General features: G+C 34.5%; 2 protein-coding genes across 5 annotated transcripts in view; both read right to left on the bottom strand.

The window, feature by feature from the left end:
* LOC144839949 (unconventional myosin-Ib-like) overlaps positions 1 to 5,044 on the bottom strand; it is a 41,177-nt gene extending 36,133 nt beyond the window's left edge. The window contains exon 1 of the mRNA XM_078695545.1: positions 4,898 to 5,044. The gene's annotated coding sequence lies outside the window, so the exon portion shown is untranslated. The remainder of the gene's footprint in view (positions 1 to 4,897) is intronic.
* A 1,641-nt stretch (positions 5,045 to 6,685) lies between these two features.
* Positions 6,686 to 19,951, bottom strand: part of LOC144840023 (thrombospondin type-1 domain-containing protein 7A-like) — a 49,993-nt gene continuing 36,727 nt past the window's right edge. For all 4 annotated transcript variants that reach the window (XM_078695664.1, XM_078695648.1, XM_078695657.1 and 1 more), the window contains 20 exons: positions 19,544 to 19,752; positions 18,061 to 18,250; positions 17,021 to 17,249; positions 15,900 to 16,213; positions 14,932 to 15,123; positions 14,288 to 14,539; positions 13,834 to 14,009; positions 13,265 to 13,398; positions 12,913 to 13,066; positions 12,266 to 12,511; positions 12,037 to 12,154; positions 11,733 to 11,878; positions 11,492 to 11,641; positions 10,924 to 11,026; positions 10,720 to 10,809; positions 10,431 to 10,526; positions 10,179 to 10,305; positions 9,756 to 9,871; positions 9,466 to 9,550; positions 6,686 to 8,994 (listed from right to left, as the gene is read on the bottom strand). In XM_078695664.1, coding sequence (XP_078551790.1) covers positions 8,874 to 8,994; positions 9,466 to 9,550; positions 9,756 to 9,871; positions 10,179 to 10,305; positions 10,431 to 10,526; positions 10,720 to 10,809; positions 10,924 to 11,026; positions 11,492 to 11,641; positions 11,733 to 11,878; positions 12,037 to 12,154; positions 12,266 to 12,511; positions 12,913 to 13,066; positions 13,265 to 13,398; positions 13,834 to 14,009; positions 14,288 to 14,539; positions 14,932 to 15,123; positions 15,900 to 16,213; positions 17,021 to 17,249; positions 18,061 to 18,250; positions 19,544 to 19,752 — 3,248 coding nt within the window. In that variant the 3' untranslated portion in view covers positions 6,686 to 8,873. The remainder of the gene's footprint in view (positions 8,995 to 9,465; positions 9,551 to 9,755; positions 9,872 to 10,178; positions 10,306 to 10,430; positions 10,527 to 10,719; positions 10,810 to 10,923; positions 11,027 to 11,491; positions 11,642 to 11,732; positions 11,879 to 12,036; positions 12,155 to 12,265; positions 12,512 to 12,912; positions 13,067 to 13,264; positions 13,399 to 13,833; positions 14,010 to 14,287; positions 14,540 to 14,931; positions 15,124 to 15,899; positions 16,214 to 17,020; positions 17,250 to 18,060; positions 18,251 to 19,543; positions 19,753 to 19,951) is intronic.

The raw sequence follows: 19,951 nt of genomic DNA on the forward strand, positions 1-19,951 counted from the left end.
TACATCCTACCTGCAGGGCCGAATGAACCGTTTGTTCAGACTTAAAGGGGTAGCCAATTGCCAGATTTCTTTTCTGGCAAGAGATGGTGGACTTGTGTCCCGGGATCGCATATTGAATATGAACTTGCACCACAGCTCCTTTTGGAGAAGTGCGTCGAGGCCGGCCATGAGCGCCTGTCTTTTAAGCGGCTCTGACGGAACCTCGTATGTCGGGCACCACCTCTCATAGGGGCTCGAAATGATATGCGATACCCGAGCGCTAACAGTAGAGACCTACTTATCCTTTGTCATGGCCTACTGTACCATACCTGCGCAAAACCATCTCAGGCGACCCCTCCCACCTGCCCGCCCTCGCTCGGAGGGACGGCGCCCCCAAACCGTCACCGGCACTTCACATTGTTGTGGCGTCGACCACCTCTGTGGTGAGCGCCTCTCTCGCCACTATTTCCATGACGGGGATTATGTAAAGCTTGTCTAGAAGTAGAAGCCTCGTTTCTTTGCATAGGCTGTGCCGGTGGCGGAGGGGGTAGCTGCATCTGCAAAGGAGCAGCGGGGGAGCCGGCGGTCGCGATACTGTCCTTGGCGGAAAGCTGCCGGGAGGTGCAATAGTAATGGTCACATCCTGAGCCGGCAGCACGGAACGAGGGCGACGAAGCTGGCCAGTGACTCTAATGTGCGTAGCCAGTCGTACCCCGTCGGAGCATGAGCATGAGATGTAGCACTGCATATCTTGCCTTGGCCACTCGCTCATATGGATGGGCACGCACGGCCCGTTACCTAATTAATTTGAGCTCCGAGATATTAAACGAGGATTCTGTGTAGGCAGAAGACATGATTTTGCCTCGTTTATAAGGAATCCTGCTTGTTCCGTTACGAGGCGGACAAATGCTAGGCTGTTTAACAACTAGTCCCTGGACTGGGCCACGATAACCAATCGTCTAAGTACATAAATATTTGAATGCTGTGTTGGTGGAAGAACGCTACCAGCGTTCGTACCAGGCGTGTCACACACGCAGGGCCGTTGAGAGGCCAAACAGCAGCGACGAATTGGTAGAAGTGGTCATGGTTTCGGAACACATGATCCTGATCTGCAATAGACATGTGACAGCACTCTTTAGCGTCTTTCGGTCTATTGTGGCAGCCCAGTCGCCTCGTCTTAGCCCCAACAGGATAGATGAGGCTGTCTCCATCCTACCTGCAGGGCCGAATGAACCGTTTGGTTTATGAATTCAACGCCAAAGAAAATAAAGGACAGTACCGCCGTCCGTTTCGCGAACGCCTGCAGACCTTCCTCCCCAGGCCCGTCTCGTTCTCCCATACTTATTCTTGGAGAGCGAGACCATCGTCCTATCACTGTCATCTCTTGCCAGATAGACGGACCATCGTAAAAACAAGGTTTGCTGTGGGCCTATATATCGATATATGAAACTGGGGGAGGAGGTCTCATGTGAGAGGGTGCGTTGGGCTCATCCCTCGGCAGAGCTCTCCGTGCTGCAACGATGGCTTGCAGTAACACCGGAGAAATCTCATTCAACCCCGGGACCGCAGAGGCCGCAGCGGGTGCAGGCATGATTGGAGGTGCATTGTAGCTGCACTGAAAACAACAGCTGATCTGAATATACGGACCGTGTCAAAATGAAGTGTCAACTATGACTCCGCTAGAAAACCAGACCAGTCAGGAAAGAAGCATAGACAAGATCTTTGATCCTGCAGTATGTAGGCCTAGGCCTCTTATATAGACTAAGTTCCAGCTAGGCCTTACAAAATTATGTCTAGCCACAATGTTATTGTTAGGCAACATGCATGGGCAACATCTGACCCTGCAAGATCTAGGCCTAGGCCCCCTATGAGAGCATTAATAAAATTTAAGAAACTCAGGAGGCCAGCCTACAATAAGCCTAAACCACTATGCTAGGCAGTAGACAAGCTGTCCTGCTAGATTTAGGCCTGGCCACTATGGTACTGCAAACATTTCAGCCAGTTGGCCTAAGTGAAAACATTCACAAAAATGCTTGCTAAAAGTCATTTTATTGACATTTCAAAGTTCAATGAATCTCTGTAACCAAGAAAAACTACTTAGCTTCATATAGCAGCAGTCTCAGTATCAAAACTCTATTGCAACAGCAAGAAAACTGTGCAAGCTCTTTGAAGACATGTTTACTCTTTCATGTCTCGAAAAGAAATGATGATGGTGGTTTGTGGGCAGGCTCCCACTTGAGGGCATAGTTCATGGACTATACCATTTGTGGAGAGGGGAATTCAATGAAAACTTCTACTTTTCGAGTTATATCTCACTCTTCGAGGAGAAGGGGCTATTGTTGGTTTATCCAGGTAAGCTAGGCACGAAATAGACTATTTAATTCTAAAGCACAACAAAATCATAAATCTAATTTAAAAAGAAGAATGCATGTCATTTTTTTTATATTTGTTTCTTTGCCCTGTAATATCCCTATAATTGAGAAGTAGCAGGTTCAAATCCAGTCAGAAGTCATGCTCATCATTTGTAGATGGGGAAATAAGCTACTGTAACTTTTTAATAACAGTAGTTTAGTAGTTTGGCCAAATCAGGTGGTGGATCCAGGATTTTGAAATAGGGATGTGGTAGGCTTAAATAATTGTCAAATGTAGTGCTAAACTCAATCTATTTTTTTATCAACTCGAAGCAGAAATTGGAAAACCAATGCACTTTTGAGTTTCTGGTCATGTTTCTAATCTCATCCAGTAATCTTTTCTGAAATATTCATTACATAATATTGAAAACTACAAATTAATCCAATACCTAACTGTCTTGTCAATATTAGTTGAAATACATTTTGTATCGTTCTGTTTTTTCAAACATGCGTTAAAAAAAAAAAAGCGTCATGGATGGATGGAGGTTTCAAAGTGTGATTCAGCCTTGCTTTAGGAATACCACACAATACCTTTGCTAAGGTTCACCTATTGTTCAATTCACACTTACATGACAAAAGACTCAATTGGGTAATCATGGATTATGCAAATTACCTGCCTTCTACGGATATCATATTTTAAAATTAATTTTTAAAGCATTTTTACAGTATAGTATTTAGTAAACATATTCAATAACATGGAGGAATTCCCTCAATTATAATACATATATATTAACAATTGCAAAGATGAAAGAGTATGTGTAGTTCTATTGTAAGTAACCAGAGCCATATTTAAAAATCTAGACAAATAAACATATGGAAAACATCAAATTTGGCAGACATTCTATCAAATTGAAAAAGTTGCTTTTGTTTATATTAAATATAAAGCTTGATGTGTTTTCTATCAGTTTTTCTAATAACACAATTTCACAGCATATGTTGTAGTGGGTGTGTAACGCAGAATAACTCTACCTTTGTACCAAGAGTCGTTAAATATTAAATTAAGAGACAGAGTTCAAGATATTGAGCTGATTATCATTGTTTACACAGTACCATTGATTGTAAACCTGGGTTAATATTCTATAAGGCATTTAACATACTTAAAATTTTTTAGCAAATTCGTATGTTATACATTTGGTACGTTAATTTTTAAAAAGCTCAATATTGTTTCAATAATTAGGCAATATTTCAAAATGACATTTTGTTATTATAAACCTGTGGGTAACAATATTCTACTGTATAAGGCATTTAACATATTATATAAAATTGCTCATCTTGCATTTTTTTTGCACTGTATAACAATATCAATGTCATGTTTAAGACTCATTTATAAGCAGACTTCTAATCAATATTACTGCAATGAAACAAATCATACTATAAGTAAATATTTAACACAATATATATAGCTATTTATCATTTAATAATTAAAGTTACAGCACAATACATTGTAGAACTGCACTATACTAACTTGGAATTTCTGGGCACCCATTTTTCTGCTGCATAGAAAATCTTGGCACAGCAATGATGACCAGAGGAGCGAAGGCGACGAGATGGAACAAGTTGGGTGATATAAGATGGGCAGGAAAAATTGAAGTTATATAAGTTTGTCCCTGATGTTTTATTTTAGGTACAACACATCCCTAAAATACAGTAACAACACAGTTATCACTATATAAACTGTGATTGTGTTGTTTTTTAAGAGTTTATTAAAAAAACATCTGAATTCAATTTATTTATCTAAAATATTGATATAGAAAAGTAGGATTGTATGTTAACCTCATTAACATTAATATTAAAAATGTGTATGTCATTTATGATCCTGGCTGTATTTCAGTAATTCGATTGTAATTACCTCCCACATGAGAATAATAAAAATTGTTTTAATTTTATAATTTAAATTATTTATTAGATTTTGACATACTATGAAGCTAATCTAAGATGGTCCAATGGCAGGACAAAAGCATATTCTGGGCCCACTGGAGTGAATTATAATTTAAGAGCTGTTATCTGGCTGAATACTTAGTAAACAGATATTATATAAATTATATCAAAATAGTTAAATAAAAATAGTGTAGTGAAAATCTTCCATATGGTAGGCTTATTTAGCATATCTTATTATGAAGACCACTTGTTGAGTATCATGCTAAAACTACTACTGGATTCAAATAGAGAAGGACGGTTAGTTACGACTAATTTGGTATTTACAAATACAATGTGTGTGATGGATAAAATAGCATTGAAAAATAAAACATAATAATATAGTAGTTAACAAAAGAACAAACACTTAACATATATCATCATACACTTAGTATCAGAAGAGAAGTTCCCAGTTTCATTTTCCCTAGCCTACGGGTTTCCGTTACTTACGCGCACCGGAAACAACAACCATCACCTTTTGACAGGCACCCGATACCAAAACATGGCAAGTGTGGTGCTAAGCACAGGTGAAACTGGGGGTAAGAACATATAGGCCTACACACTGCAAAACATGTACATAATATCAAGCTTACCTGATTTTTTTCTACACGGTTTACCGTCTCTTAGTTACTATATACATTCACATTGACCGAAAGTCGCCTGGGAATGACGAGAGATAGCAATATATATTCGTATGAGATTATCTCCTTCTCTACGAACTACCTATCGCGGTAGAGCTCGCGTCTATGAATGGGCGGACCGACTACCACGGAAGTATATGATGTCAAAGGTTGTGTGATCATACAGGTGTATACAAAGGCGGTATTGAGGCGCCTACTTAAATAAATTCGTTTTCAAAATAATGTATTTTCACTTGAATTTCCTTCAAATATAAAAGTGCGTTCTTAATTTACAATAATATATCTAAGGATGTTTTATTTAAATAACATTCGATATCTTCATGGACCATTGTTGTAATGTATTGAAGTTGTAGTAGACTAGATAAGAGAGGCATTGGCCATACAACATTGTACTTAAAATACACTGTCATTGGCAAAGCGTTATTTACTAATAAATTATAAATTAGGCAAAATAACTATATATATTTTCTTGTAGATTAGTAATTTTGCCATACAAAATTTGAAATTGTAACTTTTATTATAGTTATTTTTTGATAGTAGGTCTTTTTTAACGCGAGTGGGAGGAGCGCGAAGTACAAGTCAAGTTAATTAATACTCCTCCATCAAGAAAGCTTTTTCTCTGAATTAATATCGCTTTATTATAGAAAAACAAATAATCCCACCAACAAAATCTTTAATTAATTAAAATCATTTATTACAAAAGAAAAAAAATAACCAACATATCGTACTAAAACATCAAAGTTTGATTCTTCACGCAATGCCTAGGAGGCGCTATACAAATTATCTAGCAACAAGCACAACTAAATTTGATTAATTTTTCTGCTAAAAACGAAGTCTAATAAACAGTTTTTCTTGGAAACTATTTCTTAGCTTTCGATTTTCGAAAAGTTCCAGATTCCAGAGAAAAAATAAAGCTTAATTGGCTTTTGGTAGATGTATAATCCTGACCTTATATAACTATTGATTCTCCGTTTTCCAATTAGATTTTTCAGATACTGTTTCCAACATATTTCACTCGCAAAATAAGTTAAGATCATTGTAGGCCTATAATCTTTGCTGTATTAATTCGTTCAAAAACCTGCAATATTAAAAAATCTGGTGAAATCGTTGCTCCTGAAGAAAAACAAAACAAACAACAAACAAAACAAAAACCAAACACGCACAAATAATAAACAAAATCCACATTTGAAAACAAAATAATCTAAAACTCAATGAATCAAGGAAACGTTCTCATTTTATCAAATAAATCATTATCATGTTAATATTGACCGTGTTCCAAAATCTTACCAACGTTTTTGTATTTTACCCTTTTCTTCTGTGTTTGTTTTATGTTATCATTAATATCAAACTTTTGGACCATCTGGTTAAAGCTTGGTATCCAGTGGGACGCAACGCGATGGAAAGGATTGTCGCTTGTCGTTGATCAACTCAATTGCGTTGCGTTGCGTTTACAGTACGTGCTTGCGTTGCGTCCTAAAGTGAAACCAAAATGAAAGGAAAGAAAGAAAAACTTTCGCTTTCTTAAATTTTTAAATTTCTTATAAAATTTATATTGTATTGTTGTTATATTACTTTAGGCTAACTGCTTTTTTCGTTCTATTAACAAAAGAAAAACAAATTTCTCTTATACTTTGAAAGAAAGATAAATAAATGTGTTTAAAATTGTTTGACTGATTTGTCCTGGTCAATTTCACGAAAAGTAAAAAAAAAATATAAAAGTATTTATATCAACTATAAAAATTATTTTATAAAATGTTTTTATTAATTCAACAAATCCGTTTAGACACCATAACAATGACAAAGAAAATATTTGTGTAACCCACAGTATGATGTACACAAAACTCTCCAATACGTTTTAAAATAAATTAAAACAAAGTATATTTACATTTAATCACATTAACACAGCACTTCAAGCTTCACTGTTACCCTACACCTTATGCAAATTTGTATTTGCATAAATTTAAATTGCACGCTTCACTGAGTTTCATAGCTATTTACAGGTTAATAACATCTAATTATTAATATAATATTAATATAACTAATGCATTTGTCGATGCTTGTTGATTAATTAATATAAATTATAATAATTTATTATGTATTAAGTAAAATCGATAATTATTAATTGTTAATTCTTGGTTTAAAAATGTTGAATAATAAAAGGTATACTTAAATTTAAAACTTTAAAATTATATTAATTAAACAACTGTACTATATTCAAACAATAATAATAATTAGAAAACATTTATTTACAACACAGCACTAATTTTTAAATGGTAGATAAAAAACTAAATAATAAAGAACATTGGATTTACATTCATAATAAAACATATATTTACATAATTATAATTCTGTATTAGTTTAGGTACATTTTTGGTTAGCAGAGTCTATCTATATGATATAAAGGCTTTAATTGTAATACTACCATGGCCTTAGAGGATAGTGTTTTTGATGTGAGAGAGTTGTGATTGTCTTCATCCAATAAGGCCTTATTTCAAATTATACTTTAATCTAATTTCCACCATGGTAATGTGAGTTTGCACCACATGCCTCCCCATGTCATGAATACAAATGAAAGAGCATTTTTTTTGATGAGTGTAATTTTGTTTCATGAAGTTTTACAGTTAAATACAGTAACTAAATATTTCTTTGTTTACTATACTGTACATATATTACAGAAAATAAATTAATATGAGAATATGAACAATTTATTCATATTTCTGTATATCTATTTTATATTTATACACAAGCTGTAACATTATTTGTGATTGATCTGTCCGAAAGAAAGTGTGTTTTGGTCAAATTAAATATTGGTCCTAATAAATAAAAATACAATTTTACAAATAATGTATGAACTAATATCATTTATAAAATACACACAATTTTCTTTAAAATTGCCAAAAGGCAAATTTGTTTGATTTGAATCAAACAAAATAATTAATATGTATTAATTGCTGAGCGATTCAATAGTTTAAATGTCCATTCTGATACACACTATAGTTCTATAAATGCATAGGTCACAAAATACTAAACCCACTATGGCAAACATGTATGTTGAAAGTCAGATTTGAAAATTTCAACAATGATGTATTACTCTACGGAATCCTTTTATGATGACATGTCTGCTTGATTTATCACCTTCTATCTATAAAGATTCTTTTCAAGTGCTGCTTAACAGGTATCCCTAAGGAAGGGTGCTTCTCTATACATCTTTGTCCACGTCCTTAGTTTCAGCAGCAGAGTAAATGTTGAATCCCAATAGGTTGCAACACCAAAGCTTAGGTACAGTGCTTTCACCACTGACTTGCCGACATCTAAATTTAGATTCACTACATCTATGCTGGCCAGCATGTGTTGGTGTATTCAAAAATTATTTTCTTCTCCGTCGCTTAGTTGGTCCTTTAGGGTCTATCTATCATTTAGTGTCTTTAGTATCTGACAGATCTTGACAACAACATCATTTTTCAAAAGCACCATCAGCTTTAGCCTGGTTTTCAAATCGAATTGTCTAATAGTAGCATAAAGTGTGAATGATTCTCTTCTTTGTCACCTAATTGGCCGGATAGTGTCTATCATATCTTTGCAAGATTTCAGTATAAGCTGCGACATATTAAACATTTAAAATTGTAGTCTGGTTTGCAGATGTAATTGTCTTTGCAAATTTAACATTTTTGTTTTTCTGAAGTGTAATTCTGGTAGCCATTCAAATATTAGACCTCTCAAGTACTACAAAACTTGCATAATGACTGGAGATCAGCACCGTCTTTGTATGACCTCAAGTAGTGATAATAAACTCATATAACTATGTTCTGCAAAATGTTAAAAATACAACTATATACGGCAAAAGAAAAGACTTGGAGGTCTGAAATATTATCATCTACCATCACACTTCTTTCAAAGACTATTAAACTGCTCAGCAATCAACCGTATATCAGACATGAACACCATCCATATACTTCCTTTTGGCTGTGTCATCCCAGTAAATAGAATGATCTAACTCTAAATGTTTCTGTTGTAGAGTTGGTTGCTTGTTTTTCTTTTGTTTTCCACAACTAAAAATAGAAAAAAAGATTATTCCTTGTTCATTATTTGTGTAAACACGATTATTAACACCAGATCAGCACACATCAAGGAGATGATCCTCTACACACTTGAAAATCAATTGGAACTCAACAAAGTGTCCCCTTAATAGAGGTGAATGGACTCCTGAATAGGAGTTGGCCTATATATATATATAACCATTTTCGTTTTACAGGAAATTGTCTCACTATTTAAAGCTCTGTTTACACTATCAAACTAGTTTCGTCATTGTGTCCATATATGGGCACATCACATGTGTTTGTCACATAAAGTTAGATAGTATCGTAGCTTTAAATAAAGTATTCTAAAGGACTGTATTGGACTTTTTTACAAGGAACCAATGACCAATCAGAAGATCTGACAAATGATATGACAAACAGAACTGACAGGTCTCGATTAGGTCCTCCCTTCATTACCATTATGCTAACACACATTGTACTCACCAAGTGCAGTATATTAGAATTAGCATAATAATGATTATTAGAAGAGCACCTCCAGCAGTAGGGTACATCCAAACTGGAATAGAATCTAAAAAAAAAATTGAATTTGTTTGTTTACAAATTGAGAAAGGGGAGAGAGATAAATTAATAAATTCAAATTTGTTTTTATTGCAATCAATAGAGATAGCTGTATGCATGTAATGTGCTTTATACTATACTACAAACAGATTTGATAATATGATAATTTATGTAGTTGGTACATGAAAATAATTTTGATAAAATATATTACAAACCAAAAATGCCTTTCTGATCGTCTGGTTCTGTTTGGTTTTTGACATTCCTTATGTATGGTTTCTCGGTTATCAATTCATCAGGACTTGCACATCGCAATATGTCCCCAGATGTAGTACTGTACAAAAAAAATACAAAGCATACAAGAAAATGTAACAAAAAGTTCTAAGGAAGATAACATCAGTACCTGTAACTAAAGTCTATTAAAACATACAGAGGGTGAATTGAATATATGGTATTTCAACCTTTTTCAAATGATTAGTGAAATTGTTGTATATTTATACATTTAAACATAAAACATGACCAATAAAGAAATGAATAATACACAACAGTATATTTTATTCAGTTTAGCTGCAAGAACTTTATCATTTGTATTCATATTAAACATTTTATTTTAAATTTTAAACAGAAAATAATTATATTACCTGTAGAAGGGCTTTAGGCCTGTTTTACACTGACATTTGCCATTTTGTGCACAGTATGAGTTCTTCACAGTACAGGGCGGTTCACACTGTTTCATCTCTTCAGGTTTTTTATTTTCCAAACATCCACCTTAAAAAATGATAAAGTCATTAATATATATATTCATTTTTTTAGTTGAATAAATATTTTCACTATGCTAAGAATACTAAGATTTGCTTGATTATCAATATTCAATAGGCCTATATTCAAATTACCTGTGACATTAACCCCATCTGACCTTTGACACCAAACTTGCCTATCTCCTTCATACCATCTACCAGTTTGCCACGTAAATGTATAGCATGTATCACCTGAAATGTCAGAACAAAATTAATCAAAGCTTTATTTTCACTCTAAATTAATTAATATCGCTGCCATCTCTTGGCTTTTAGAGATAAAATATTGATCAAGAAATTTAAAATAGTGGGCCACAGAGCCTTGCAGTTTGTAGATCATTGACTGTTTTTTATACTTGAAAAGTAAGTGTGAAGTTTGCAATATTACCTTGACATGGTCTTGCATCTACTTCATCTGCTTGGCAATTTTTCATCACTGAGATCGAGGCTCGTGAACGTGATTGAATGCCATCTGAACCTAGAAAATAGGAAATGTAAACTTGATTAAACTTACATCAATAATTTGAAATGTAAATCTATCATACATATAACACAGCATTATTATATTTTTGATTCATTCTCTATTATTTACCTGATGGTTGGCCATTGATACACATGATGAAACATGGACTCCACTTGCTCCATTCTGTCAACTGGCATTCGCCAGGGCATGGTACAGTGCATGCCTGCTCTCTCTAAATAAAACACAATATATATATATTTATTAGCTCTGCTAACTTTTCTGGCTATTTTACTTTATCGTTTTGATTTAGCTTTTCGCTTTTTTTTGTCTCTCTCCATTGAGATCCAGCCACTGATTAATTTGCCTTTGGATTTATTTGTTTATAAATTGAATATAAAAAAACAGTGTACAAATAATTCTTGAGACAGTATGGTAAAATGTTAATCTATAAGTTATAAATTATATCATTTTCAAAGATATGGCAGTGGCTAATTGACATATTAAATATTGATGTTTTCAGCTCAAGACACCCTCTTGTAAACAAATATTCTATAATCAAAGCATTTGGACTATAATGTTCAAATTATCTGGACCTGTATGCGGTTTACTTATTCAACAGAAGCTATTAGAAAAACTACATAGTATGTTGCACATATTTGATCATTTTATCTATATACAGTAGTATAGTAAAATTTACCTGAAACATTTCAAAACCGATTGCTGTAATATTAATATTATTCTTGAAATATCGCTCTGTAACACACTTATTGTCCTTCACCACAGCCCCATTATGCTCCTGGGTACATCTTACTTGCCTCTTTCTTGAACCTTGACCACAATAGCCATTCTGATAGAAAATATACGGTATATTACATTTAGAACATTCAGCATGTTTCTACTATTCTGGATCATAAAATGACTTAGTGAAATCAGTATACCTCTGCCTGGCAATAGCCCCATTCATCCACTACCAGCTTATAGCAAGGCTTAACAGGACATGGTTTTTGCTGGAAGCGTTGTGTAGGACAAGCCTGTCCTATTTCATTTGGTTCCTGCAGCTTCTGTCTGCTTCGGCTCATTATGCCTGTAATAGAGAAATAAAATGCAGAGTTGTATTAAAACAAGTGAATATGTATATACAGATTTCATGATATACAGAACATACCAAGAAGTCCCAGGGGTCTAGTGGGATAAAAACATATTTCACTCAAATGTGGCCTTAAAAATGGCCTATTGCCATACCTTGTAGTCCACATGTCCTGGAGCAGGATGTCCACTCGGACCACTCTGACAGAATGCAGTCAACTGGACACGTAACAGTACACTTTTTGACTAAGTCAGTTGGTTGTTGTAAGTTGTACTGTACAAAAACAAATTAGAATATTATTAATTTGGAAAAGAATGTGTGATAAGGGTAGAAAGCAATGTATTAAATACATTTATTTAAAAGTGAAAATACAGTGATCTTTACCTTTTGACAAACTGACCACGGTACAGACACACCCAAATTGCTAATGCAGTCTAAGCTGCGGGATTGCTTTCCTTGCCCACAGATTGATTTTGGATGCAGTTCACAGGCCCCAAAATCTGATTGTATCCAGTTGTATCGTTCGCATTCACAAGCAGCAGTTTCCATTGAGTCTGATGGCGTTTTACCTGTTGAAGGGTAGCGCAACACCGCACGTTCACGTGTCCTTAAATTACCAGGCTTACATTCCTGGAGAATACAATACATACAAATGAAATTACACATTTATACTAAGTAACATTTAAAGAAAAATATCCAGCCTAATGTGCTAAAGGGTGTAGGTAAATATAAATGTGCCAATCTACAGTATACTCTGGAAATACCAGAGAATACCATAGACCCATCACAGCCATGCAATTAAAAAAGTATAGTGAAATACAGAGATGGCCTATTGTCACTCCCTGACAGAAAGTGTCAATTCAATCCATCATGTGGTATCAAAGCCTATACCAACTTTTTGAAAACCTACTATTTATCATTATTTATTGTTTAAGATTAAGTGTAGTAAAGTAAGACTTGCAGAACTACACAGTGGACTGGACACATGCAAATCTTTCAAAAATACTATAGACAATAATGCATTTACATACCATTGGGCATTCTGTCCACTCAGACCATTCCCCTACGATTAGCTCATCAGAGCATGCTATACGACATTGTCTATAGGAACTTGGTGGTACTCCACTACACAAATTGTCATATGTGGGTATTGTATCAGCAATAGGAGTAGCTTTTGAGTAACACCTGTAAGTATAATACTGTTTGAATAAATGCCATGTTCACTATACACAGTCATCAGCAAGCAATAATAGGTACTTTTGACACGAGTACAGCATGGTTTTAGCAGTTTTGGGCGCCAATTAGTTTACAGAACAGCGGTCTCTAATTAAAGGGCATGTAGCCTAAAATTTTAAGTACCATTTAAAAGTATCTTTATCATACCTAACATTTCTATACTGCGTTCCTGAACCACAGTTACCATTCCCCTCAAATGTTTGTAAAGAACAATCGGCCCATGGACCAGCTTTCCAGAAGAATTGATCTGGAGATGTGTAACATGAAACTTCTTCTATAATCTAGAAAATAACATAAGATAATCAAACATATAAATAAATGCAAATTATAAAGAATAACTACAATTAAATACTATGATTTAAGTGGTTTTTACATGACCACTACCATTATAGGGTATTAAATTATATATCAGAAATCAGGTTAATTATTACAAAGGCTTTGATTACACTTTATCACCGTTTGTGTAACATTTTTGTTGAAAAAAAAGTTGAAAATTATATAAAAAGATAGTACTGTACATAAGAAGTTTATCATTATTACAAACATTATATGAGTATCTCAAATCTACTAATTTTTCTATCTACTTACAGTTTAAAGTTTAAAGAATAAGAGGGAGTTTCATGAAGATATACTCAGAAAATATATTAGCAGTACCCTTTATTTGTTGTGAGGTAAACCAAAAAGAAATTCTTTATCTATTCTATTTATGTTATAACCTGATTTTCATTGTGTGGAGGGCACGGCCGTCCTCCATTCTTGTCTGGCTTGACCACATGACGAGTTCTAGTCTTAATACCAGCCCCTACTGTTTTACTACAGGAGCTCCAAGGCGTCCACTGGCTAAGTTCACAATTCACTGGACAAGGAAGGCTACAGTCCATAGTTTCAAAATCTGGAGAAAAAAAAAATATGAGTGAAACTGCTAATAAAACTATGCATATAATAGTATTTAACTAGCAACCTACGCAACGCAAGAAAATGCCCTTCCAATAATTGTGTTTGCCCCTGTCTGCGTGAATTTAAACCTGCAATGTCAACTTGTTCCCACTTGTGATTACACAATACAGTACTTTGATTCAATATGTCGCTGCGTTGCATTGCTTTGTGTCGCTAGTGGGAACCAACCACGCTTTACACAAAGACAAACTTATTTTCATCTGTACTACTCACCTTCTTCTAAATCACATCTTCCGATCGGAAACATTTGTCCTTCTTGATTCTGACAGACACGTGCTCTGTATTTTAGTCCGCTGATCGTACCATCTACCTTACAAGAGCCTTGGATTGTAGACTGTAAACCTAGCAGGCATTGCGACCAGTTACCAAACGATACAGATGAAAAGGTATCACATTCACAAGGTCGCGTGTCACTTGTCGGAAACAATGACCTGTCCTTGCAACGTACATTCACTTTCTTGTTTCCTAGATAAAAACGAAAACAAATAAATACAATATATATAAAAAGCTACACTTTCAAACTAGTTTGACAAAAATAATGTGATGTGCCCACATATGGTAGTGATATGATGTCGTGTCCATATATTGGCACATCACATTTTTTGCCAAATAAATTTTGATAGTGCAGACAGACCTTAACACACAATTTATTTAATTTAAAATCTAATATTCTATATTCATCTTCATATTTGGTTTGACCATGTTGTATATATATTAAAAAACCACAAAACATTTTGCACATCTGAACCAGGGTCCATCTGAATGTTATAACCTTTCAGTTATGGCAGTGTTCAAATGAAATACAAACAAACTTGTTAAGAAGATTAGAAAGAAAGGAAAATAGAAAAGCTAAAAACCTTTGAGCCTTCTGGTCCTGGTTTGGATGCCTTTGCAGACATTGGTACAGTCACCCCATTTGCCCCAATTGGTCAATAAACACTCATTATCGCACATTACATCACATGGCTTAGATTGAACAGGCATTTCTGATGAATACTTGAGACAAAAATCAATATCTGTTGCTTCTTGGCCTTTTAAGCATACAACATCTATAAAATTTAAAGAAACAAAGAACATTGTTTTTTAGAGGATTCATGCTGCATTTAGGTAACACTAAAAAATTAGTTAGAGCTGTCTATTGGCATGTCTTTAGACAGCACAGCACATTTACTCCTAAATAATTTTTTTTTGAGTTTGATATATATACCCATTGAGGATGTCTGTAAAAAAAATTATCTTTCACCCTCTAAGATCTGCTGACAGTATCATAGCATCCAATAAAGTCTTTCATTAGCTTTGTTCTCTAAAAACATACTCACTTTTTTTACTCTTTCTTTTCATTCTCTTTCAACTAGTTTTACTGTCATTTCGTTACTCTCTCTTTTAGTGTATTTTACATTTAGTAGTTAGTAACTGTTATTTTTTAAATTTTATTTTTATTTTATGTCTTTAGGCAATGTGGCCGAGAATTAATCACTGTCCTATCAGATAGGTGGTAATCCCCCTGATACAGGGGCTATTTTGTGAACCAGTTCACCGGGGTAACCCCCTACTCTTTTCGAATAATGAACTGGGTTCTTTAAAGTGCACACAGGTTATAACTGTGTACACTGGACCTACGGTTTATAGTCCTTATCCGAGAAGACTTGTTCCACCACCAGAACTAGGAGCGAGTCGGCCTCGAACCCTTGCCGATGTTGTTGGCTCTTTAGGTACGGTAAACAGCGCCCCTGCCTTAATCGCTCGGCCATTTGACTCGCTCTGTTAGACTGTTAATAACATATTTTTGCTGTCTTTCTCTGAATTAAATGAAACAGTGAACTACCTCTTGTTTGTAGTCCTGGACCACACGTTTTTCTTGATGGTAGCTTACAATCTCTATCCCAGTTACCAAATGTCCATTTATATTCATTGCAGTGCTCTGGTACTTCACACAGGCGCCGATCATACAGGTTATTAGGACAGGTTTTGCCATTGTTCTTAGATTCTTGTAAAATATAACGATAACGGTGTCGTGTTGGGGTGTCGTGGCATGTATCTGGGCATGCATTAAATTCGCTGTAGGCTGATACATGACAGTCTTGAGTACAAGGAATAGTACATTCTTGAGTGGTATCAGGCTTTTTAAAGTCACCACACCTGAAATTATTGATATTTATGTTGATTAAAAATCAATTTTCTGAATAATTATGATACATAAGAAATCCTAGCCCTTCAATATATTTTAAGATGTTTACCAATTTCAAATTACTAATCCAAGAGATTATTATTGAAATATGTCTGTTTTAAATTGTTATGATGTGGTATACTGAATTTATATCTATATTTTACAACAATGAAATTGTATGTATCACATGCTTATTTCGCATCATGTTTTGTGTTCGTTGAATGATGAAAATATTTCATGAGTTTAAAGATTGACTGCTATTTTTAATGAGGTGGAGCCAAGTGAAATCTCATAAAATATACTCTTCATTTAACAAACACAAAACATGATGCGAAATAAGCATGTGATACATACCCGTAATAATAACCAATCAAATAGAAAGAATACAATCAGGTGTTTATAAAAGATAATTAATAAACTCTTTCAAAAATGGGTTGGCTTGCCTAAAATGATTTTAATAGACATTAAATTAAGGATATCTTAGCCAAGGATTTTTCTGTAACGTATAATTTTAAATTTTTAAGTGAAATTTTTATTTTTGGTTCCAATCTTCTTTCGAATTGTGAAAATGCTTTATTGTTTTATTATGTACAACAATTTCTTGTTAATTCTGGAAGATTTGATTGATGTTTCTGTTAGTTTTTTGTTTTAAAATGTTGTATTTGTTAATCTGAGGCGCCTTGAAGCCAAGGTGGTTCCACCATGTAAGGCGCCTCTGTGTAATATACTGAATAAAAAAAAAATATAAAAAAAATTAAGTACTAATAAAGCACCCTTACCGGTCTTCAGAAGCGGTTTTGTTTCTTTCTAGCCTGCTACACTCAACCTTCCTCTCTTGAATTCCCACTTGGCAAACTCCCTCAGCCAGTTCAATGGGTCTGCTTGCGGCATCAGCAACCGCACATGAACCCCAGGAGTATGTGACCCACTGAAAGAAGAGACAAGGTTCAAGACCGCACGGCTTAGACTGCTGGAGTTCTCTGCGATTTGGACATTGAGAGCCATTCTCTATATATTTGATCAAAATCAATTAGTTAATATTGTTTGTCAAAAGAAAAATCATACAGCAATAAGATATTTTTGTATTTATATCTTAATATTACTTTACTACTAAATTGATTGAGTGGCCAAGCGGTTAAGACAGTGGAACCGAAATTACGTAGCCATAACATTGACAAGGGTCACTCGCTCCATGGTTCTGGTGGCAGTTCTTCTCGGATAAGGACTATAAACCGTAGGTCCAGTGTACACATTGCTCAGTTGAAAGACCCTAGTGCATCTTTCGAGACAAGTAGGAGGTTACCTCGGTGTACTAGTCCACACACAGCCACTGTCACACACCAGCGACCAAACCGGTACCCATGTCAACTCCTTTAGGAGCATGGTGTGGAGGTCGTTGGACACCCACAAGGGCGTCGGTTCAGGAGAACCAACAACAGCCATCCAGCAAAAACCCCACCAGCCCGGAGATGAGATAGGCACCGCTGGGAGATATCGCGCATGCCTGAGTATCATGATAAGTACTACTGTATCTCGTCTGCTATGCCCTTACGACCACTTAGGTCATGGGACAACGAACGAACTTAATTGACCTACAATCTTCAAAAGGTAAAAACTTTACTATATTCTTCTGAACAATGTTCACAATATAAATAAGGGTAGTATCTACATACAGCCCAATACTATTAATCTAATACCATTAGCGTACAGTACTTTCTATCAATGTATATACAGTATTGGTTTCATTGTGTTATTGGAAAAGAGAGGAATTATCACAAAGGGCACGAAACATACCACCATATAAAAACTGAAAACTCACCTGAAGGAGCAGCAACAATAGACCGATTACGAAACATCGAGCCTGTACGATTATTCTTGCCGATACATGTTTTGGAGCATTCTGACCAACTTGACCACTCCCCGAGGACACAGTCCCCTGGGCAGGGTAGCCAACATCCTAACGATGTCTGTGGTTTGTAAGAACCACAGGCACTATCACTTACTGTGTTCTATTATATAAAACAAAAAGAAATAATTTTATTAATAATTCATATTTATTAAGGAAAAGGTAATGTATTAATTTGTCCTCAAGCTTAACTGGAAACTGAGGAAATTCAGATTAGGCCCTCCATGGACCCACGGCAGCCAGCAGTGCAGCGCCTACTAGATCAGCACACCGGGAGACGATCCCCTACTCTTTGCGAATAGTGTACCAAGTTCTTTTAATGTGCACAAAGAATATTTTGTCAAAAGAATGAACAATCCATCCGAAAAAAATTACAAATGCATTACGAATATTGTCAAAGTGTAACAAAAGTGCATACTAATAAAATAACCCTCATAAAGAATTTACATTCAAATGAGCTTATATAAAACAAAAATTGATTTTCAATAAAGATAATTTAAGAGTATATAAATTTTGTGATGAAATAAATTATAACACTCATAAATATAACAACATAATCAATTAATCTTTCAATCGTGACTTGAAATTAAATGAAAAAATTGCATTTTTGTTATCTACCTATCAAAATATGATATTAACAGTACTGTATGTATAATAAAAAATATCTTGCTGTACCATAATCATCAATACTTGTTTTCAATATTTGAAAAAATATAATTTAAGCTACCGTAATAATTACAAAATTTATTTAGTATCATTACAAGTTGAGCAAAGGCAATCTTAAAAAAATTCATTATAAAATTATTTCCAATATTGATTTGTTTTCAGTATTATAGAATGATACGTTCATTTTATAATTGCTATATACAAATCCTGTTTTCTTATAACTCTTATGTTGCAAAATTGTTCTCAATATTGATTTTGTTTCAGTTTTAAAATAGTAATTTTCTTATTTGCAATACAGTACTGTACAGCATTACACACAATTCAAATTATACATTAGTTGTTTTATGTAAAGCTCTGTCTACACTATCAAACTAGTTTGACAAAAGCTGTGCCTACAGAAGAAAAAACAGATTAAAAACTACATTTTTATAGATGAATAAATAGGTTTATAACTTTTTCTCAGATTTTTTCAAAAGCTTATGTATCTTATTGTCCATATTCTTGTTACAGTTTCAGTTAATTAATCTATGTTTAAAGCTCTGTCTACACAGATTTATTTGACAAAAAAAGTGTGATGTGCCCAAATATGGTATTGATATGCTTAAATATTGTAGTGATATGACATCACCATGTCCATATATGGGCACATCACAATTTTTTAGTCACATAAAGTTTGATAGTGTAGACAGGGCTTAAGATATTTTTTTTCCAATAATTTCAAAAGTCTTACCCCATCATTATCGATACAAAGAACTGTTCTTGTTTTGTTGCCTACACCGCATAATTTAGTCGTGTTCAATGGAATACACGATCCCGTTTTGCCAATATCCCATTGGAAGCATCTTCCATTATCACAATCCATGGACTCCGTCAAATCTGGGCATTTTGCTCCATCTGATGACGGCTCAACGAGAATAACACGTTTTCGTTCACGAATTCCTATATAAAATACAGTAATGTAAATAATATTGGAAATGGGTATATAATCATTAATATGTGGACTTATGGCATTGAGTCTAGGCTATCGACAGCAAAATTATTTTTCCTCCAGTATGATTTTATGTCCTCACCTCACCACAAAAATTACTTATTTATAGAAATTGTAATGTCACGTCAAGATATATATATTATATATATG

The sequence above is a fragment of the Antedon bifida genome, chromosome 1 (genome assembly GCF_963402885.1).
Source record: "Antedon bifida chromosome 1, ecAntBifi1.1, whole genome shotgun sequence".
Classification (NCBI taxonomy): domain Eukaryota; kingdom Metazoa; phylum Echinodermata; class Crinoidea; order Comatulida; family Antedonidae; genus Antedon; species Antedon bifida.